The following is a 24293-nucleotide window of genomic DNA, read 5'->3' as shown; positions in this document are numbered from 1 at the left end:
AAGTTCATGTTGGTTTTCGCTTTTGCACTGATCAAAGACTGGGTAATAATAAAGCTTTTTAAACAGTCTCTGCCTGCCACAATATAGATAAACCTCAAAGTCTCCAAATGTTTGACGTTGTTACTCACAGTTGTGTCGGCGGACTGCAGCGGCGGCAGTGACCTGACCATGTCTACAGAGGAGAGGGTCCCCATGCGAAGGTCCAGCACCCGGGAACAAGACCGCCGGAGCGCTGGGACGTGTTTTCTACTTGCTGCTAGTGACTATAACTGCCCTGCAGATGGAGGCATAGGAAAAACAGGTATATGTATGTGGAGATTGCCTACATAATACTACTATTGCTTTCCCACTTTAGTTCTCTGGAATTGTTTTACTCGACTTCATTTTAGCCCCATTTGTGTGCCGTCTACAGTACATGCAAATGTTACATACAGAATAAGAAACTGAAACCATAATCCTTGTTTGCGTGCTCATAGTATGGAGACTAGAAATAGAAAATAATACAGATTAATTTCTGAGTAGCAGGTTAAAGTCTTAAATTGTAAAGTAGTCAAAGTAATAGACAAATGCTTTAAAATCTATCAGTATGAATATTTAAACCCCCATTAGGGTTATATGAGGAGATGTTGCTGTAAGGGTGTTTAAACTTGTTAAAAATTCACTGATGAAAATTGATGGCTTGGGTCCACCAGCCAGCAGTTAACAGGCAGACTGCTCACACAGAGAGAGGTTAGTCTCATAGACTTGCAACAGATATATATCAAAATCGTTATACCGTATCTAATTAATACCTGTAAATATGCTAAACATGGACGTTTTGATTTTGAGTGGGAATTTAAACCTCAGAATTTCACCGACATTTTGAGGACTAACACGCTTCAAAAGCTGCACGAAAACTGCTGTCGTCACACAAGACATGAGTATATCTTTCCAGCCCCGAGTTTGGCGAGAATCAAAGGATGAACCTTTTTTGTATTTAGCATTGAATCCAAAAGATGGTCAGTCAGAAGTGTACATACACACATCATGGAATGACTTATTTGAACCATTCTTTTTGTAGGGTGGAATGATTATACAGCATACCTCTTCAATGAGTTTTAAAAGCAAGAATTGGCTGCACATAGGGATGCTCCGATCGACTGTAAAACAACACGTGATTGGCGTATGCTGATAAACGCCATTCAAAGCCAATCACAAAAAACGATCGGCGTGCGGTGGCGAATCCTACATGCCTGCTGAGTCACGTAAGGTTGCCAACAAAATGACGCGTCTCGTATTGAGCTGACACAGGCTAATCGATGGCCAAATCTACCTCAGTTCGACTATTCTTGCATCTTTGTTTACACGCTTTGCCTAGCTGTCACTGGCTGTACTTTGCATGGCGGCAGCTAGCTAGCTAGCTAGCAGTTAGCTAGAGTTAGCTGTCTAGCTTCTGGTCTTCGGACTCCAAATGTGACTTTTTACCAAAGTGACATTTTGTTTTTAAAACAAACAAGCAATGCAGTTACGTCGGAGCTCGTATTTGTCCCACGTTTAGGATCATTGTTCTGTCGGAAAACCCAATTGTGTCCAAGTTTCAGCCATCTAGGTGTTGTTTTGAGGTGAATGGGTATGGATCAGGGACTTCTTTGTTGGTCAGGACCTTCTCAGTCCATGGTGACGTAAAACTGACTCCACTGTGGACAGTAGCATTGGAGTTCCAGCAATTTATAGTTGATGGCAGACTTGGGTCTTGGTTGGTCCTGGGTGGTTCCCAATCATCCTAATGGAACTGATCTTTAGAAATGGCAGCAAAATACATTTTCATTTTGTGTAAATAACAGTTGTTCGTAATTCTTAGATTAACACTATATCATTTTTACTTTCACATTGTTCTGAGTATTGGTCGATCCAATGAGTGCTGTCCAACAAATCCTTTGATGCTGCTAAAGCGACACTATCAGCTGCAATCAACCATGATCACCTACGAGAAGTTAATCTAGTAGAGGTGTTCCGATGCAACTTTTTCACTTCCGATCCGATTCCGATATCGCAGCCTTGAATATCAGCCAATATCGATTTGATATCAGCACAGATCATACATACTTTTATTACCTGTTTAGTAGCGTGGAATGTTAGAAAAGGCTTGATCCAGTGATATTACTCCAACAGAGAATAATAGTCAACAACAGTAGGTATGAGGAAAAACTGGCCCATTTACTTCTTGATGCATCTGGTGTATAGTTTTATCGACAATACGCGTAATGTAGCGAGGCTCGACGTGCTCGGTGAAACACGATATTACTCACCACCGACAGGGTTTTTTCTCTTAGAGCCAATGACTTTTTGCCATCCAGTGGGATTTTCTCGCACTTTGCAAACGTGTCAAACTGCTGTGGATGTTTCGGGAAGTCTTGATGTTGTGAAAATCCTTCTACAAATGCGCAATTCACATGAGTGCAAGTTTTGCACTCAGCTGCAATGTCTTTTTTGGACTTTAACGAAAAACACAATATCACTCCTAGTCTTTGCTACACACACTAGCACACGTTGTTGTGATCACCTGGGTTCTGCATGGTGAATAGAAGGGCTGCTGCCGGACAAAAGTTCTGGTGGGGTGCAGTCTGGAATGGACCGCTTGCATCGGCGTGCCAATATCTGAGATTTTAGATGAAGGCCGATATAAGGCTGATATCTGATATTAACGTCGGATCGAGACACCCCTATGAATCGGGCTTGATCCTGTTTAAAGTGCAGTAAACAAAATAAATGTAAAATGGCACACTTAATTCTTGATTTTAAGTCACTGAAGAAGTATGTTGTATTATCATTCCACCTTACAAAAATAATGGTTTAAATAAATCAAATCAAATTAATAAGACATTCAAGCCTATGTTGAGTGTGTGTAAACTTCTGACCGTAAGGGTAACACCGTTACTCAAACACACACACATTTGATCACAAGCGTTAGGTATGTTGACGAGAAACAAACATACCTTATGTAGCACAAACAGATGGGATTAAAATGTACAGCAAAAGTCAGAGAATATCCACTAAAAAGTTATTTGTTCACCTAAAGCTGAGAGTCCTACCAAGCCTTTTCCGTCAAGTTCCGGACTCCTTCGGAGCATATTTTCTCTGAATGTTTTGCTTAAATTCCAACAAGTTTTGAGTTGTTCTTTCCCTGCTCCCAACTAAGCCCACAATGTGTCTCGTTGTCGTGGTTAGGGATACGCTGGACATGCACTCACCATACACTGCAGTATATGGCTGTGTCTCAAATGAAATACTTCCGTCAGTACACTTCATTAAGTATGAGTGTACGTATTTTGACAAAGCAATCCATTACTGTCATCACGCACTTAGCGTAAATAATCGTGATATTTACCCACTTCTTCTTCTGTTCACTACTTTTCACCGCGTGAGTTGCCATTATTTCAAAATAGTCGCTCACCTTCCTCTATGTAGCCAAGATGGCGACTATAGAGGGTGTTAAGTGTCCATCACTGTGCATTCACTATTTTGGCCGTTTTGAGTGCAACATCTGGGTACAAACAGTTTTGCATTTGGCAAAGATGCATTTTGCCGTAATTCCCGATGTGAACACACTTATGCAGGCAAAGTGTAAGTTCGGAAGTGCGCCAATTGAGACACAGTCTGTGACAGTTGTTTTGTTTCACTCCTGTCTCCTGTCTTGCCATGGTTTACTCGCCTCGACTTGGACTTGGATGGTTGCCTGCCTGCCTGCGTGCCTGCCTGCCTGCCTGCCTGTGTGTTTTCATGTCCCGTTCCTGCACAACCACCACCACTACCACCACCACCTTCATCACCTCTCTGTCGCGTCCCATCCGAAGGCTACGAGAAATCTCGGAGCTTAAACAACATAGCTGGCATGACTGGCATGGCTGGTAACGCCCTGAGGTTTTCTCCCGTGACCTCACCCTATGGATCTCCCTGCCCGCTACGGCGCTCCCGTTCCCCTATTCCCTCCATCCTATAAGATGTCCAGCACTTTTTCTGCATTACCCGATCCATATCCTACAAACCGCCCTTTGCTACATTACCTGAACTTTGTTCTTGATATCGTGGTTTAGTGTTTAACCTTGTAGCAAAGACAAATCTACTGAATACAGCCTGACTGTGCTTGGCTATCACCCTCATCGGTTCTCCTGTGTCCTGTGTTTTCTTTAATAATGTCACATTTTCAGACTGTGCAATAAAAAGAACTCTTACTGGTGGCTTTCAAAGTAGCAGCCATAGCATTTCATAATAAAGGACAATCAGGGATATTAGAAGTTGCTCGATTTAGATTTCTTGAGGGAAAATGTGTGCTTCCATTTTAACTTCATTCAAGTGTGTGGTACAGTGGAACCCGTTTAAGTCGACGCCCCTTGGACTGGCAGAATCGTGTCATCATAAGCGGTTGTTGACATAACAGAAACCAAAACCAAAAATAGCCATTGCTAGCCATTTACAGTCATCCTCGTTGATCACGGTTAATTGGTTCCAGACTCAACCATGATAAGTGAATTTCCATAAAGTATAAATGGAACATTTTCTTGTTAGAGCATAGAAAACCTGTTTACGACCTTTTCAATGTGGTTTTTAACACTATTAGAGTCCTGTAGACATGAAATAACACCCCGATTACTCAATATAGTAGAGATAAAAGACCGAAAATAAGCCATTTGAGACATAAACAAGTAGGATTGTCACGAGATGAGATTATACACGAGTTTGGGTCTCTGAGATGAGGCAAGATTTTAACATTATTTTTCAGAAAAGTACAATGAAAAAATATCAAAAATATATCCCCTGTATATATTGCAGTCTACTAATATTATTTCTCTTCTGTACTCTGTATTCTACCGGCCCCGCCTCCACCCACCGAGACAACGAGACCTTATGACTGACAAAAGGGCTCACTCCGTTCGTGCCGTTGTTCTATGGAACTAACGCGCCTACCGTAAACGAAAAGATGACGACATAAACGCTCGGCCATGTATGTGGATGTCGACTACAAGAAGAACATGGTGGACCCAGGACTTGATGAGTTGCTCGACATAAACGGATTGTCGACATAACCGGGACTGACTTAAACGGGTTCCACTGCAGTATGGCAATACGGACACCGGACGCAATGACTAGACAGGCTTCAACATGTATGTGTAGGTATGTATGGCCTCGAGAAGTGACTTCACACTGCAACATCTGACTTGTATACAGTAGGTACATAGAAATTCTTGATATCAGTGTACTTTTCTCTTTATACTGTATTTGGGATGTGGATTGGAGGGATGGGTGTTGAGATGGAGCAATTTGTCATTCACACAAGCACACAGTCTGTCACTCTTCACATGCACGTCTTTTTGCATGGTCTCACTCGAAAACCATTGTTGTCTGCAAGCTATGTTTGCACGGGGAGACAACACGGGGCACACAGTAAAAATACCATTTCCAGTGACCAAGAAAGTAAACCCTCTTTTAAGTATAAGGTTTTAGACATCAGGACATCTTCAACCCATAAGAACCCAGACCTGTTTGTGCTGAAAGTAAAATGATGGGGGAGATACACTGAAACATTTGTGATGTATTTTCTAAAATACTACAAATTCATGGCTAAGATGTGTGATGTACGTATATATAACAATGTTTATGGTAAATGTATTTCTTATTTAAAAAGAACTCAACTTGATGCTTTTTTGTGGAGCACAAATGTACATTGTATTGAAGCACATCGAACAAACTGTATATCCATTGAAAATCATTGAAACTGTGACATTTATTGTCTTATTAGCATTTGTGCTATCAGTAGCAATTTGAAGTGTTTCAAATAAATTCAATTAAGAAATATTGTAAGAACAGTCCTATTGTAATATTTGACACCTTATTAAACCATTAGAATGGTTAAATGAGTTAAAAAATAACTTTTCAAGGCAAAGAAAATTGGAAATGAGCTAGCTTACTGACATGGCCATTTTGGGGATGGCATAGCGGCACAGAGTCACATGACAAGCACTCCAAAATTATGGTTCAAATCAAGCACAAAGTTGTATAAGACACGTTGTAGAACATTTAAATTGGGTTCTTATGGGTTAAATGAGGTAAAAAAAATTTTAAAAAAACCTTAACGCTTTATATATTACAATATGTCATTATAAACAATTCGTAAATAAAGCCGAAATGCAAGCAAACATGTGGAAAGGTACAACTCGACTGATACTCCCTTTATTATGTCCTGATACATACAACCTTGAAAGAGGATGTATTTTCATTTCACCATGGCTGTAGATACACTCCTGATCAAAATTTTAAGACCAGTTGAAAAATGGCAAGAATTAGCATTTTGCAATGTTGGATCTTAAGGAGGTTCTAAGTAGAAGTTTCAAAATGCAAAAAGAAGAAATGGGAGTGAGACAAAAAAATTGGGTTGTTTGTCTATTAGGTGGTTCATCAGCTGATCAAAAGTTTAAGACCATAGCTGAAAAAATCCCAAAACACCCATAAGATTGAAATAAAATTTTGCAAAAAGGACTCAATAATGAGTAGCTGTACCATTCTTGATGATGGCTTCACAGAGGTCATCTATTATTTGGAACTGAAGTCCACTTTGTCAACTTCCCTTGGCATCTTTCTCCCAAATCTTCAAAATTTGATTTAGATCAAGGGAACATGCAAGATGGTCCAAAAGGGTGAGGTTATTCCTCTGGAAAAAGTCCTTTGTCAGGCGGGCATTGAGAACTGCAGTATTATTGTCTTGTTGAAAAAGACAGTCAATACCAAACAAACGAGGGCCTTCAGTCATGAGGGATGCCCCCTCCAACATCTCCACTTAGCCAGCTGCCGTTTGACGCCCCTGCACAACCTGAAGCTCCATTGTTCCATTGAAGGAAAAAGAACCCCAGATCATGATGGCGCCCCCTCCACTGTGCCATGTGGAAAACATCTCAGGTGGGATCTCCTTGTCATGCCAGTAACGTTGGAAGCCATGAAGGCCATCAAAGTTATATTTTTTCTCATCAAGGAATAAAACTTTTTCCCACCTTTCAATAAATTCCAAACGGGCAATTTTGTGGCGTTGAAGGAGATGAGACCTTTAAAGATATTTTTTGTTCTTAAAAGCCTTCTCTCGCAGATGCCGTCTGATGGTTATGGGACCGCTCTCAGCGCCAGTAAGACGACGATTGTCCCGTGTCTTGACGGACAGCTCAGCCCCTGTGACATTTTTTGGGGTCCACCACTTGACTTTTTTGTTCCATAACCCTCAGGACCTGTTAAGAAGTTTAAAATGACTGCCTTGCTGCGTCCAGCATCAGCAGCAATGGTGCGCCGGGAGAGGCCTTGCTTATGCAGCTCAACAATCCGACCGCGTTCAAAGAGAGTAAGCTTTTTTGCCCTTGCGAGCGAGAAATCATAACAGTGTGAACACCTGACAGAAAATGACATTGAATCCACATTTTTTTCCAAAATGATGGCTTTTAAAGGCTGTGGTCTTAAGCTTTTGATCAGCTGATGAACACCCTATTTCACTTTAATGCTTGTTTGCAATAAATTGCTTTCTCAAAACAAGCATTTTGAAGCTCTACTTAGAACCTCCTTAGGATCCAACAGTGCAAAATGTAAATTCTTGCCATTTTTCAACGGGTCTTAATGTTTTTATCATGAGTGTATATTACAATATTCTAATAGCTGAGTGCTTCACTTGTACCAGCAAAGCTGTACGTATGTTTCTGGTTGTTCACTCTTAGACAACTGCAAAGAGATGGTGTTTACTGGTTTCACACAAGCAGAGCGTGGCGTTCTATCTTAATGGCTTGGGGGGGAAGGCACCGCCAAAACAAACAGGTAACCCTTCTGCATGGGTTCAGCGAAGAAATCACTCAGCTATTCAGCTATTCGGTCCTAAAGTTTATGGTTTTGGTTGTAACAATAAAAAGATGGAGGTAATTCAATAATCTATGAGAAGAGCCAACCAAATATATACGTTGTACCTGCAATGTATACGTTAGAAAGTGCCTTGCGATCGCTTTGTTTGAAATCGATGTAATGTCAAATGTAATTGAATCGACGGCATTGTTACGATTTCGAAGCAGTGGCGTGTAAATTACAGCGATGGCAAACTGCTTTTTGTGGTTCTGAAAATGTTCAAAAGTCGCATCTTTAATTGGTCATACACAGTAGAACCCGTTTATGTCGACACACCGTCGAAGTCTACCAACTCGTCAGGTATTCTTATTCCTGAAAAGTGCCCGCTTAAGTCGACGTCGACATACATGGTTGACTGCTTTTGTCAACATAAAATTTGAGCCTAAGAGGTAATTTCTTTGAAAAATGGGTCAGGTTATGTCAACGTGTGTTGTATTATTGTTAACGTCATCATTATCGCGATCGTATTTTTGCAAAAGCAGATTTGTGGTTATGTCAAAACTGAAATGCCATTTATCTTCAAAGGTTCAGCATAGGACTCCGAAGAACCTTTGTTCTTTTGCGGTAGACTTCTCAGCCGTTCTTTCCACAACTAACAAAATGCACTCATTGAAATTTTGTACAAATGGAGGAAAACAATGTCAACAAACTTTGGTATGTTCAAAAATCCTTTATTATCGCTAGGGGTGTAACGATTCGTTTTGATAACGTTCCGGTTCGTATCACAATTTGTGGTTGCCGATATGATTCAAGGACGATATTGGTTAATTTAGAACGATACGATCCGATTCAGTAACTTTAAATTGATTCAGTAACGTTTTAACCAAAAATTCAACCAGTGTGATTGTGAAATAAATACCTGGATATTGGGCAGTGCAGTTGAAGTTTCCTAGATTCACGATGTTTTTTGTAAGGGAATCCGATATAAATTATGAATAATGTTGACATACTTAAGAATAAATTATCTGTCAGAACAAAAAATGAGTTAAAAATGCAATACAAAATCAGGATGAACAGAGGGTGGTCTAAACATGACTTGATTTGATAGCTCATTCACTTCTCTACCCCAAGTATTAAAGAAGTTAGAGCACATTTCATAGCGGGAAATAGTGGCTTTGGTCCCCATTGCTTTATCATTGAGTAGAGACAAAAGCTGTGATCGACCCACGGACCTTGGCAAGTACAACCGTACTACAAAATAGATAATAATAATAGATAATAATAATTACATTTTTTTCACGTTACATTTTTTTGATCAGCAGAAAGTCCAGGGAAGAAAATCAAGTGTCATAATGCTGCAGAAGCACGCTGTACTGGATTCCACGCCACACTACAAATTGCATGTACACAGTAATTCCGGAGCAAATTTTAATGAAATTTCATCTGCAGGTAGATATTAAAGTGAATTTATATCCTACAACCCTTTTGTCTTATTCTGAAGCTCCGATCCATTAATTTGGAAGGCTTAAAGTTGGACTTAACTTCTCTGTATTCAAATGAAAATACACCACATATCATATGAAAAAATTGCATTTTCAAGGATGTCCCCACGGACTCTACTAATCGAGTGCACATGCACAGTGATTTTTGCATCGCTAAAATACGGGGATTGTATTTGTAACATTGTTACATATGTGTTTTGACCTGGACACGCAGCGCTGGACGATGACATCACTAAAGCGTGCAAAATGTACTTTCTTTGCAATATTGTCCCCACAAATGTCACTTAAAATGAGTGTCAAATAAGGACAGATGAGTTAAATATGAATACTTAATGAATGAAGGAACTGACCAATAGGAGAAGAAGCAAATCGTATTTCACGGGTCCAGTACAACTCCCACGACCACCACACACCCGGAAGACAATGACGTCACCGACGGGCAGCCTGTAACGTTTATCATTTTTATCACTAAAAGTGCTAAAAAAACCACACATCCATATGAATAAAGCCGGCCGTGCTTAAATCCAATGCTTCATTTCCAAGTATCGATTCAATCGATTTATTACCTTTTTACGCGATGTTAGATCGATATACAGTATATGTCGTCTTGAGAACCCAGATCGATGTAGTTGAATCATAGGAATAGAAATCGCTGCATCGATGTAGTGAATGAATCGTCACACCCCTAATTATCGCCCATTCTTCTCATGTCTCTGGCAAAATAACCAGTAAACGTGCAAGCGATGGCTAGTTTCACTTTCAGTTATGTCAACAAATGTTTACGTCGATGTCAGTCAGGCAGTCAGAGGGGTGTCAACATCAACGGGTTCCATTGTACCTGCTATTTGAGTATACGTTTCACGCATAAGGAAAAGAACAAATCAAATTAGATTGTTGTAATACGAAGAATTTTTTCTTGTGTTATCACAGTTTTATTCTTGTGGCATTACCTACTGGTAGTCTGACTTTTTTTCTGGTAATATTATGACTTTTCTTGTAACTTTATGGCTTTTCTCATAATATTACATAGTGACTTTATTCACATAGTTTTCGGACTTGTTTTTTGTACTAGTAACTGCTAGTAGCTTCACCGCTTTCTCATTTAGTGTGACTTTTTCAAGTAATATTCCACCTATACTAGTAACTTTTATCATAATCAATTTTTTTAGTACTATTGTGAATTTGCAACTTTTTCCCACATTCTGCCTTTTTTTTCTTGTATTATTAGAACTTTTTCTCTTAACTTTAGGATTTTTCTCATCATATTACATTTTTACTCCTGATATCTCATAACTTTACAACTGTAGTCACAGTTTTACGATTTCTTTTTAGGAATCCTTGTTTTCACTTGCATTAACTTTAACCTGACAAGCAAACGGTATGTGACTGCAGACATAACCATGCTGTAATGATTCCGACATTATCTCGATACCAGTAGTAAAGTGTTGCTTAGCAACTAGCCCACAGATGCACTTTGCACACACACACACACCAAAAGAAAGGAAAAAATTTGCCTTGTCCATTGACTAAATTATTGAATCACTTCCATCTAAAACAGTACAATAAAACGTGTCATCCATGCGTGTCTTTACACACAAAAAAGCCATTGTGTGCACGACAAGGTGTTCCGAAATGATGCTTGACGGAGACAGGATGTGGCATGTTATTTAGCCAATTCATTTCCTGTTTGAATGACCAGCGGGATAAGACTGTATAACAATATGAGGACCTATTGCAGTGGGAAGACCCCATTTGGAAGCATTCCAGCCACTCCTACAGGACAATAAAGGACGGAATCTACGCAAAAACCACTAGCAGACTGCTGCTCGGCACACAAAAGGAGGAACCGAACCACCGACGAGGACTATGATAAGCATTTAATCCTGACCAAGACAGGAGAATGAAAAAACAGGACTTCTGTGTAGCTCTCGCTCCTGTAAATAAGTCACCAAAAACAGCACATTTGGTTAACAAGGCTGTTTGGTTGCTAAGTCGCGCCGTGACACTCAATCACTTATGTTGCTGTTGTATCTCTCCCCCCTTTTTGCAATAAGTGTATTAGTTGAGGCACTTTCAGTGTATTCATATATGAAACCCTGCATCCAGTATATACCCAATAGAGAGACCACTGTGCTAAATTGAAAAAGTGTGACATCTCTGCTTTCGTTAGGTTAAAATGCTCTGCTGTGTGTTATTGTATGTTTGTATCCTATTGGTCCAGGGCAAGAAATTTCTCATATTTTGAAATTGTCCACTAGGTGGACTCATTGATAAGGTTCCCCCGTCCCCCTCCCCCATGCAACCTATTGTAGAAGTCACCCACTGGGAATTGAACATGCAAATACCCTGCATTACTGCTGCAAAATCTTCATGTGAACCAAAAGACGACTCTTTGTCACGCAGTGGTGGCTAAAAAAAACAATACAGATTCTTCCAAAAAAATGTCCCCTTCCCCCTTTGGGCAAATGTGTAGCAGAAGTTTATCAAGCTGAAAAAGTGGACTTCTAGAATGACTGCACAGTAGCAATGCCATGCACCCAAACTATCGCATTCAGTTTGTACAATGGAGTGTAAAAAAATAGACTAGGACTATGCTCACTAAGGCTGTCAAATGGAATACTTCTGTCAGTACACTTCAACAAGCAAGTACAATGGTACCTCCGTTTTCATTATTCATGTGTTCCAAAAGGTTCGACAAAAAACGAAACCCCTGAGAACCGAGGCAATTTTTCCCGTAGGAAATAATGTAAATCCAGTTAATCCATTCCAGACACCCAAAAAGGATTAACGAAAACTCTAGTTTTACATGCACAAAACAATGCAAAATATGAATAAATGATGAATGGATGGCCCTTATTGTTGCTGCTGGTGAGACTGAATTCAATAATGCTTATCAGGCTGTGTTGGCAACTTTCTTTGGCCCCATGGCGGGTTATTTAGCAGTCGCACTCAGGTGCTTTGTTGGGGCACTCAATTTTGGGGAACCATACAGCACAGGGCAAACGGATTCATTTGTTACGTGCATTACTGTACAAAAACCGAGACAGTGTACAAAAACCCAGGAAAAATTTTAGTTGACATTTTTGGACAAAAACCGAATCATACGACAATTGGGCGTACGAAGAAAGAGGTTTGACTGGACACTGTGTACAGTAGATCTCTGCTATTTGCGAGGTTTATGTTCCAAGACCCACCCCCGCAAATATAATAATGGATTCACCCATACAGTGATGATTTATGATACTCTAAACCCATTAATATGCCTCTCACAGTCATTAAACACATTTTAAATTTAAAGTTACACATGAAGAAACACTTACAGTCATACACCATACAGTGTTGTACTTACAAAATGTGCAGTTACACAACATCACGTCTTGACAAGGCAACTTCCTGCTGTATAATGTTGAGTGAGCTGACTTGTGAGACAGCCTCTCTACTGGATTTATAGATGCAGCACTCGTTTCGTACTCGTACCATTAAAATATATACAGTATATATTCGTAGTTTACAGCAGTATACTCATTGAAGTGTACTCACCGAAGTATACCATTTGAGACAGCACTGCGCACTCACCCTTTTGACCATTTTGAGTGTACTGACAGTGCAGTGCATTTTGCCGTACTTCTCACTTTAAACGCACTTATGCACTAAAAAGGCGTTTGAGTGTAAGTACGGAAGTGCGCGGCTTGAGAAACAGTCTATGAGAAAACGTTTGCAAGAATAAAGTGGCAATCTGGGAAACAAGCTACTGGTAATGGAGTAGTGCCGATCCACACTGTGATTTCAGCAGAAAGAAGAATTGTCAGGTGGCATTGTTGACGTGTTTCTACCCACAATCCTCCTTGTGTAGTACACACGCTGCTTTACTCTTGAAATGGACAAAGGAGTACCGTTGTTGTGTATTTTTAGAATGTTGTAACTTGGAAAAAAAAGAAGAAAAAGCTGTTTATTTTCTTGAATCCAGAACATGTATTTTTGTGTCTTACCTGTAAAAGTCATGGTAGTCCTACGCTGTGCTTTTTCCCATCGTGTCTTCAAACGCGTCACAAGCTTTTTTGTATGTTTTGTTGTGAGGAAAAATTACAATTTGTGACGCCTTCCTTGGCATTCTGAAAGTGCATGCTGAAAAAAAGAACCATTATGTCAGATAATTTAGAAAAAGATGACACACTGCATATCATGTTAAAAAAAAATGTGTATGACGGTAAATACTATGTGAAAGACTCACATAAACTATCTTTTAATGAACAGTTTCCTGCTTTACTTCATTTGTGCGTATACACTACTCACGTGAGGTGAGGGATATTCATTTTTGATTCATGATTCATTTGATTAAGCTTGTGAGCAATCATGATTAATTCATTTGAAAACTGTGATTAATCTGATTAAAAATCATTTGACAGCGCTGAAATATATGTTACAGGTGCTCTGTAAACATTAGTGTTCCATATTAGTAACATGTGATGCAAATACATGCAACGCGCAGTAAAAGGTGAAACATCCAAATTGATGGGTAGATAATTGTAGCTGCCACATGCAGGGCTGGCTCCCGGCATAAACACTCTAAGCGGTTGTTTAGAGCGGTGGTTCTCAATTGTTTTGGCTGCGGAACCTACCATCACTGCTCAATGACAAGCAACGACCCAAAGTGCGGAATTCTTTCACGTCAAATTTCTCAAATATTTTATATTTAAATGGATTGTTCGTAACACAACGTGAGCTGTGAGACGCTGTCCTCTCTTTATGACATGTTGTTCTCCATCAGATCTCCATCTCCATCACGGATGGCACGCTAAATCCCCGCTCAATTTCCTTCCCGTCCCGCTCAATCTGGACAAAGTCGCACATAAACTTGGCACAGACCCTGCTGCAGCGTAGCAAGCGAATAGCACAGACAAGCATGTGGGGAACATTCACGGACATCGAGTCATTACGTAATTTCTGGGCTATAAATCGTACCGTATGTAAGCCACACCCATTATATTTAAAAGAGGAAAAAAAAAGATTTGTACATATATAGGCTGCATCTGTCTGTAAGCCGCAGGTGTCCACATCGTAACATGGGATTTTTAGTACACAGAAAGATGTTAAAAAGAAAAATTTCTTACATTTTTGATTAAATAAATGCTTTTTTTCAAACAGTGCCGGACAGTGCATGTAACATGGCTACTTAAACAGTCGTCTACCAGAAAAGTCATCCATCGCCGTCCTCCTCATCTTCCTGGGAACTAAAACCACTAAAGTCTTCTTCTTCAGCGTCACAGTTGAACAGCCTCATAATTCCTTCATCACACACTTTGTCAGTCTCTCTCTCTCTCTCTCTCTCTTTTGTTGTTGCTGTTGGAGTCACTTTTGTTTCGAGGCAAGTTAGCCACTTAGCTTGATCCTATTCACTACGCAGTAGTCCAGCCTTTCGAAACCCGTTGGTGATATTGGACGGTTGGCAGTCTGAGCAGTCCAAACAGAATCTGTAGTAATTCTAAACTTGATCAAACTTACTTAAGATGTGTCATAAGCGTCATGGGGGGCCACATGATCAATTTATACAGTATGTGCATTATCTGTATTTTCAATAGCTAGTGGCATTTGGAGCCTTGGAGGGTTCAATTTGATTAGCACCAATAAAATCAACCCCTAGTAATATTAAAGGGGACCTATTATAATAATTTTTGGGCTTTTGTATTGTGTTCTGGACTCTTATATACCAGTTGCACACGATAACCCGCACAGAAAGCTTTCTAGATCTTCCAGACTCTGCACTTCTTCCTGCAGTGTTTCCTGCCTTCCGCCCAAAGAGTCTGTGTAATTTACTCCTCCCCCGGCCCTCCTCCAGGTACTACTCCCACCGAGCCCACTCCCAAGCGCTCCCAGGGACTTTCGGACAGCTGCCAAACCCCTTTTGTCGGATTACTTACACAAAATAAACACAGTTAGGACACTGATAAATTGTTAGTTACAGCTTTCTGTTCTGACTCTTCAACACGACCAAGTAACGTTGGAAAGGTGTCGGACTTCAGCAACAGTTTGGCGGATAGTCCAGCTTCGTATGGGCTCCTGTTCGCAAAACAAAAATTTAGCATATTTTTCTCTCGCTGGGAATCAGCAACTCCAACCACTTCTTTTTTTTTTTTTTTTTTTTTTTTTCTTTACCGGACCGGAGCAGGAGGGGACAGAGAAGAAGAGAAAAGGAAACAGGGGGGAGGGGGAGGATGGGAGGGGGACAACAAAAAAAAAAAAAAAGAGAGACAAGAGACAAGGACAACAGCAGCAACAACAACAATTGTGATAGAACAACAAAAACATACAGGACGACATCAGCAAATAAATGTCTGTGACAACTATAAAGACGAACAAGGACATAAGGACAAAACAATATCAACAACCACAATGACAAAGCTGTCAATGACAATCACACATAATAGCAGTCATGAAATGATGAACTACGACAGTGATCACAATGACAATACTGCATTGAAACAGTCACACATAATAGCAGTCATGAAATGATAAACTATGATAGTGATCACAATGATAATACTGCATTGAAACAGTCACACATAATAGTAGTCCACTCCAACCACTTCTGCCTGATGCTTGCCTCTTTCGGCACACCCAAATAACCATTTCCTGGGAGCCATACGTGCTAACCTGGTGAACAGAGCAGAGCGAAGCAGAGCGGGGGGAGGGCCGGACTATAGTGTTTCCCTGGGCATGCCAATATAAAGAAGTCCGGGTTGCATTGACGTCAATGGAACTCTGTGTTAAAAAAAACACAGCAAGCAGAGCTGTCCAACACTGCTTTCAGGTCTCAATTCCAAATGCGCGAACCTCATTATCTGACGCATTGGCATCGTTTAACACGAGAATACAACATTTATAGGTCAGAAAAGAGGAAAAGCATAATGGGTCCCCTTACAGACTGAAATGAGGCCACAACCAAAATCTTGTTCAGGGCCTGCACTGCTCTTATGTTATTTCCATGTGGTTGCATGCTAAAAACAGCAACTTTGGGAGAAATACTGGGAAAATGGTTAACAAGGGTTGGACGCCCCTCTTTCTGTTCATCTATTTACACTTCAGCTCACGTCTGGCGTTAAGCACCATTTGTGGCATCGTATCTCTTGAGGCATTGCAACTATCTTACTATCTTTACTTGGGTAACCATGGAAACAGCCACAGACGTGCCAAGGAGATGTAAACAGTCTGAACTGGGGAGTGCGTTTTTATTCAGGGAAGAACCTCTCCATCCTACACTCCTGGGAAGGAGGCGGGATGTGCACTGCCACTCTCTTAAAACCAAAGGCACTAAACACAATGGATGAAAAGGTGGAGGTATGGATCAATAAGCTGAAAATAGTCCAAACTACAGTATAAAATACCACCTTACATGAAAAGATCGCACAGTGCAATCTGTTTACATCAGAACTGCTTATGTCGACCAACTCGTCAAGCCCTGGTTCACCGTCTTCTTATTATAATTTCTGATTTTGATTTTGGTTATGACGAAAACCGCTTATAAACAGCTTCCACTGTGTTTTATATAGATTTTAAAATACAAGGATTCCTCGCAGTGGTGTCCAAACCTTGTCCTGAAAGAAACTGAAGGATGCAGGGGGCCACTTTAATATTTTTAGTTTCATAAACAGGCTAAAACCAATCCAATACGCAAAGAAGTGATACAGTATACAGTGTTCCCTTGTTTATTGAGAACAAAATAGCCCGCAATAAGTGAAATATCGCGAAGTAGCCAACTTCATTTTTTTACAAAAACAGCTGTAAAACCCCTCGCCATACACTTTATACACTTTTCCCAGACAGGCAATAACATTTTCTCACATTTCTCTCTCACATTTCTCTTTAGTTTAAACACTCTCAAAAAAGTTCAAACCTTCGTTTGAATTTCAATGATCAACCTAACTGATCCACGCAAGAAATGATTAAGTCGCTCACGCATATTTCACTCCTGTGACCGTGCCTTTTGTCACGGCGCCGTCCCGCTGTGCTGTAGTGTGTTTGTATCCTTGTTAAAACATACTGCTGCAGACGTCCCGAGGATTCATTCACAAGCTAGAACGCAAGCAAGCTAGCAATGACACAGGAGACATGTCAGGACGGCACGAAGGAGATTGATTGACAATGGTCTACAGCCAATCAGGACGCAGAAAAGAAAGGGCGGTGCAGACAGACGAGCGAGGGAAGTGATAGACACTCAACTTCCCACAGTGCAATTCTTCTTAAAGGGCCATGCTTTTCTTTTTTTCCCTGTTTAATTGTATTTTTAATATGCAAAAATGGCATTCTTTTGGATATTTCTTGAGGAACAAATGGGTGGGTTTTTGTGTCGCATTACCGTTTTAGGCTAATTTAAGGAACACATGTTATGGAACATACTCTGCTCTGGCAAATTACATAGAGTCATTTAACGCAGCCAAAATGACTTGAAGATAAAAACGAATTGAACAAAATGTCCCCAGAATCTCTTAAAGGAAAACGACACTTTTTGGGGGGAGTTTTGCCGATCATCCACATTACCTATTTTGAAATCGAAATTTAAATTTTTTAAATTATGGCAGTGGACTTCATGAGTTGCCATTGCCGGTTTGTCAACATAAATGTGAAATATCAACACAACATACAGTATATGAACCTTAATAATTGTGTGATTTATGAAAAGTATTTCAGTGATCACTCTATAAAAGGTTGAAATCCACACAGTTTAGCTTCTTCAAGTATCACCAGTGCCATAAATAACAGCACAAAGGACAACGTGAGGAGTTCATTGATATTATAAAGAGTTCTTGCTAAATATAGAAACGCATCAATTTGGAGTAAAACACCCTTGTGATTATGAGCCTTTGTGCACGGAAACTAAGATCCATGTGACATTTAAATCGTGTTAAGCGCCATGTAATGCGGTCGAGTGGAAGCTCTATTCACAATCTTTATTTCCACATGTACTCAAAAAGGAACACTTGAGATTAGTCGGACAATGATATGGAGCCCCGAACGGACAACCACCAGGACATTGTTTGGTGGCAGAAGCTACGTGCCAGGACCCAAAACACAACGGCGTTGATGGGGCTGAGCATACTAAGATGCTGTAAACCGCAGCGGCATGTGAGTCCACGAGCGCAGGAAACTGCAGGCTCTTCAGCGGCCCATCACAACACTTCACTCCTGTAAGTATGTGGGATACTTATCTGTACGCCTCCATTATTTTTATCTTTTTCGCCTTTATTTAACAGCATAGGCGGAATTATGCTTCAGTATTGGTAGAAGTCACAATACCACATTATGACAATATTTTGCACACTAGCTTGTGTTAGTTAGTGATTGTTTTGTTATTTTAATGGATTCAATTCAAGAAAGGCAATTCGTCCTCTCCGGCCAAAGTCGCAAGTAAGCTTCGCTTTTCATTTCGTTTATGTCGACGACCGCTTACGTCGACCAGTCTCGGGGGCTAGACATTCAATTTTCGCTTCTTTTGAGTTCAATCAATATTTAAACTGGTCACTGATGATAACGTGGGATGATTTCCACGCGTTTAGAGTTGAGAATTACAACTTTCAGGAGGTGCAGTGAACTCGAAAGCACTTCGCATGCTAAGCAACTGAGCGATTAAGCGACGAGGAGCGCCGCTGACGGGGTTGAAAAAGATGATTTCGTATTTACTTCATCCATCCCAGTTGTTCATCCCGAGCCTGTAATCCAGCTCAGCTGCCGTCATGTCATCGTGCGGTGAGAGATCACAGAGCGGCTTCACCCAGCTGCGTCTTAATGAGCCCAGCGGAAAGGTAAGCCCGTGCACGCTGTTGCATCAGGCTTTGAGGACTAAATTTAGCTTGATTTATGCCAATAAATTATTATATTTTTTTGCCAGCGTGTGTAAAAATGTCAGTCGCATGTACAGCTTCTACTGAAAGCGTTGTTTCGCTTCATTTTAGTAGCAATAGGCTCTGGACAGGTGATACTCACATGTTTTTTTTAATTATTTCTTAACAGCATAATTATAAAAGGGGATTTTAAGGCTAAATTTACATTTTTTTCATTAGAGGAAAATTAAATTGTTATTAATACATTTCCTGATTATCCAAATACTATATAAATATTATATACAGTAGGTCAGTATTTTTTTGGAGTGATTTTTTTGGACAAAGTGAAATATAATAATAGTCAGACTATTAAAAAAAAAGGTTTTCTAATTTACTATATTTTTTTATAGGAAATAATTTCTGGCTAATGTAATTTTTGGATAGGAAATTAAAAGCAATCTTTTTTTAGACTTTTTTGTTGTCAAATTTGCTATTTTATTTAGTTTGACCTGTATTTTATTAAATACCCTTTTTTTTTACATACTTTGTAATTTTTTTCATATTTAATTTTCAATGCGGCCTGAATAATCCTTCATAATGCTGTGGAGGCTGCAGGCTGTTTGTTTTTGTTTTCTTTTAACACACACTTTGGACACCACGCTACTAAAAGCTTCATAACGGTGCTCTTAGCAACAGGCTTTGCACAAGTGATAATGGCTTGTTTGTTTGGTTTTTACTTTATTGAGATTGTAGACTGCATATTTTGGAGTCTTGTAATATGAATGCATGGGAAATAAATTGTTCAAGGATATATTTTTTTATTCAAGATAACAAAATGAACAGAAACAATACCAATAAGTATCTTTATTAAATCAAAATCTGTCCTGCTTAACTTAAAAGAAATTGCAGGGGTCTCCAACTTGCGTCACTACGTATTAGTGATGTCAACTATTTGTGTTTTATTTATGAATGACACCATTTCAATTGTCCACTACTTTATTTACCAGGCAAATCCCCACTAAAACAGTGTGGCCATCGTCTTTATGCTATTTTGTGCTCATTTGTCATTATTTAAAGGCATAACGTCTGAATTCAACAGTTATAATAAAAAACTACTGAGAATTGAAGCAAATATGATTTGACTCTTCTGGTAAACTACTCAAAATCAAGCATAGTATCACCATTATAACACACTGTGTTTATGTTCATTAACCAACCACACACAAATAGTGTTTTGAAGACAAGACATAATTAGCATTATGATAACAAGAAAGCAAAATTGACACTTGAAAAAGTTAGCACGTACCCCAAGAACGTGATGTCCACTTGTAGCGTGGGACAAAAACGAGCTCCGAATGAAATGCAATGCTTGTTTGTTTTAAAAACAAAATGTCACTGTGGTTAAAAAGTCACATTTGGAGTCCGAAGACCAGAAGCTAGGTGGCTAACTCTAGCTAGTGAACTAGCTAGCTGCCGTCAGTGAGAGCTAGCCAAAGTGTGTAAACAAAGATGCAAGAGAAGTCAAACGGCAACAGGTGTGATAAGGAAGTGATCAAACTTTGAACGGCGTGTTTTTTACAGAAATCTGCTAATATCGATCAGTGACCGATCAATCAAAGCATCCCTACCAAGAACATAGACCTTTAAATGTAGTGAAAATGTTCATTTTTTAAACTTTTTAGTTTTCGTTTTTTCGAGCAGTAAAAAAGTATGTCAACAGTCGCCTGGATGTTGAGAATGCAACGCCGGGAGACGAACTGTGTTTATCATCTGAGACGGGCTGGTACCGAGCCTGCGCCACTGCGGGCCTCTTTGTTTCATTAGCATCATTTGATTACCAGTGTCTGAATGTATCACCGGCATCACATTTGCAGCCAAAGGCGCCGTCTGCGTTTGAGTGGGATGATAGTGGAAGAAATGTGACTCAGAGGCATCTTGGGCACACAACACATCCTCACGCATCACGAGAGAAAAACATTGTGGGAAAAACGTGAGCTTTTAACGGTTTGTGAGGCACTGAAAGAAATTTCCTTCATCAATATGCTGTGACACTCTAAAAAGGTCAAGAGATGATACAGTGAAACCTCGTTCCAGAAGGTCTGACTGTAACGAAAACGGACAGGGACCAAACCAATTTAAATGCTCCAATCTAAAATTCATTTTAGACGCTTTTGACGGATTTGACGTCAATATGGCAATTAATATACCGACAAAAAAGCCTCTATTTTCAGGAGATAATCGAAACAAGACAAATGTGACATTGTTGTGGATCGCATGACTAGCCAATGTTCAGAATACTAGCGTATACTGTATATGTACTGTACATACAGTATTATACAGTACATCCATGCATAAAAATATACAATTGTGGCTTATGGTCATTCATTGACTCCATTATAATTCAGATCCAGATGTTCAGTCAGAAGGGGACTAATAAATGTCGATAATTATTATTGGGAGTAAACACATAACAAACCACTTCAGCTATTGAAGAAGACTGTTTCTCCATACACCCTGTGTCATGTGATTAAGTGCCTGTCCACTTACAAACAATAAGGAAGTTAGGTTTCCAAATGATTTTTAATTCCTGCACGACTCGATGAAAAGATTTGTAAGCAGGGCTTTATCTTGCTGCCATGGCGACTGTGGCATATTGGCGTTGCCAACCTTTCGTCGAAGGTGCTAGATTTTCCATTACAGGATAGCACAAAAACCTGTCCTTGGAGGGTTCGACAGAAGAGACTTCACAACCATAGAAAATGCATTCTTTTCAACGTGACGTGGAAATTGAATGGAAGTCCTTCGAGTCGCTCTCTTGCAAATGCCCGCTTTATTGTGCAAACCTGATCATTGGAAGCCGCAGTCGGTATTTCGGTTGGGTGATACAGCAAGTTTTAGTATCAGCACAATGCTAAGTAAATATAGGGCCAGAATTGCCCATACAATTTTGTGTAACATTACAAATGTATAATCATCACGGGAAAAAAGTGTTTTTTTTTGTAAAATACTTTTTTCTTGTACCATTACAACTACATTCTCGTAAAATTACAAATTATTTTTCAATTACAAATTGCGACATATATCCGAATATCCGAATCTGCTGACTAAAAACCTGACAAGGAAGGCAAAATTTAAAGTTGGGGTGCACTTAAAACTTTATGCAGTGATCAATCACCACCGCTCCATAAAAAAACATGTAAAAAGATATCGGTACAATATTAAGTTCATGAAAAATAGAGGCAAATAAAACCTTGCACTCACCGAAATATATGTCACTGATTTTTAGATATGAACAAATAATGAATTTAGTAACGTTTTATTCACATGGAGTAATTTGGTCCCATAACTATAGCCGAGCTTCTTGCTGTGCAGTTGGTGGGTGTTGAAAGCAAAACAGGAGGCATTCAAGGCCCTTCCCGAGCTTATTAACACGCATGACGGCAGAGAACATGAAAAGTAACAATTTTTATTGGATTTCCAAAATTCTTGTACTTGTTCAATGGTAATTGTGTTGAAATTGTGCAGAAACATCACATTAAATAGTGTACAGTGGAACCTCGGTTAGCGTCTGCCCCGGTTAGCACATTTTTGGTTAACATTTACGCCACACTTTCGCCTCGGTTTGCGTACAATATGGCACGCATCTTGTTGTGTTATTAATACACTGTGTGAGTCCATCTGCATTCTTAATAAATATTTTTTAAATCAGAACACATCCTTCCTCGTTAGCATCATTATTAGCTAGTGAACAAAATGGCAACCGGTGACGTCATCGGCGGTTGACTCTCAAAAATGTTGACACAAAACACGTCTTTAGAGTTTTATATAGTTTTTATTATAGTTTTACCTGCATAAAACACTTCTAAGTGCATGTAAATTACGAATGAAAGGGAGTTTAAATGGAGTTTTAAGGTTACTTTTACTTTTTTTGAACACCACTGTTCCCAAAGATGTAACATGTGGCAGTGAGACACCACAAGGACACCGTCTTCCTGTTTTGTCTCAATAGTTTTGAGGTCACAAACACTATTGAGTTCAAGAAACAACTCATGTCAAAACAGGAAGGTGGTGGTGGTTGCTCTCGCCGCCACATTGCGTCTTTGGGCACAGTCGTCACGAATCACGTCTTCAATTAAGGTAAAGGTAACCTTAGATGTTCATTTGTTTCTTTTGTTCATCATTTATATTTGTTTAAATGCATTATATGCATGCATATATGCATAATTGTCTAACCATAAAAATGTTTGGCTTTCTGGAACGGATTCACCGGATTGGTATTATTTCTTATAGGAAAAATGTATTCGGTTAGTGTGCGTTTCGGTGAGAATCAGACCTTCTGGAACGAATTAATGACGCTAACCGAGGGTTCCACTGTAATTCCAATGGTTTGTTGGGACTTCCCCCCCATTTGCCCTTCAAAGACCAGTCATCCTTGTAGCGCCATGGCAAGAGCGAACGCTGCAAAGTTGTGACAGATATGAAAAGGGTTACGTGAGTGATATTTATAAGCCGGGTTTGGTATTAAAATCCACCACCAACAAGCACAATTGCAGGCTGAACGTCAAAAACAGCAGCCAGTTAAACACCTAATGGTTGTACACTTTTTAAAAGGTTTCCGACTTTGCCTGAATTTGTGTTTGTGTGTCCGTGTGCCGGCTCAGATAATTACTGTCAACAAATTAGAATTATTGTGTCGCAAGATGAGGAAATAATTACAAAAGTGCACTTGATTCCCAAACCATACTGCAAAAAACGGTAGTTCGGATTGATAATGCTGGCAACAAAGCACACGAGAGCTGTCTTCAGCTAAGGATTTTCGTAGTCGATTCTGATTCATTAGATTTGCCCGAAGTCGGGAACGTTTTTATACAGATTTCACCAAATTTCTTGATTTTATCACCACTTTCTTTCCCCCTTTAGGTGTTGCAGCTTTGACCTTGAAATAAAATCAGTATGCATCCCGAGCACAGACCCATCAAAATGTAAATTATTACAGGCTGTGGCATAAAAGTGGGAGTGGGCACATTGTGCGCCCAATGAGCCGTGTGCCTTCGGGGGCCGGTAAAATCAATCTGGTGTGTGAGGGCTGTCCAAAATAACCGAATGCTTCTGTGTCCAACGACATCAGCGC

The 24293-nt window shown here is 39.8% G+C and overlaps 1 protein-coding gene across 7 annotated transcripts in view; it reads left to right on the top strand.

Annotated features, from left to right (window-relative positions):
• The window catches only part of kcnc2 (potassium voltage-gated channel, Shaw-related subfamily, member 2), a 62837-nt gene extending 49239 nt beyond the window's left edge, over positions 1-13598 (top strand). The window contains exons 3-5 of one of the 7 annotated variants that reach the window (XR_008573804.1): positions 131-301; positions 3834-5151; positions 11086-13598. Coding sequence is in view for 4 of the 7 variants with exons in the window: in XM_054800158.1 (XP_054656133.1) it covers positions 131-301; positions 3834-3979 (317 nt within the window). In the remaining 3 variants the exon portion in view is untranslated. Of the gene's footprint in view, positions 1-130; positions 302-3833 lie in introns of all 7 variants that reach the window. The other 6 variants (XR_008573803.1, XR_008573802.1, XM_054800161.1 and 3 more) reach the window with 6 other exon arrangements.
• The last annotated feature ends 10695 nt before the right edge of the window (positions 13599-24293 follow it).

Source organism: Dunckerocampus dactyliophorus, chromosome 15 (genome assembly GCF_027744805.1).
Source record: "Dunckerocampus dactyliophorus isolate RoL2022-P2 chromosome 15, RoL_Ddac_1.1, whole genome shotgun sequence".
NCBI lineage: Eukaryota > Metazoa > Chordata > Actinopteri > Syngnathiformes > Syngnathidae > Dunckerocampus > Dunckerocampus dactyliophorus.
The sequence above is the reverse complement of the archived record's forward strand: the minus strand, read 5'-3'. Positions and strand labels throughout refer to the sequence as shown.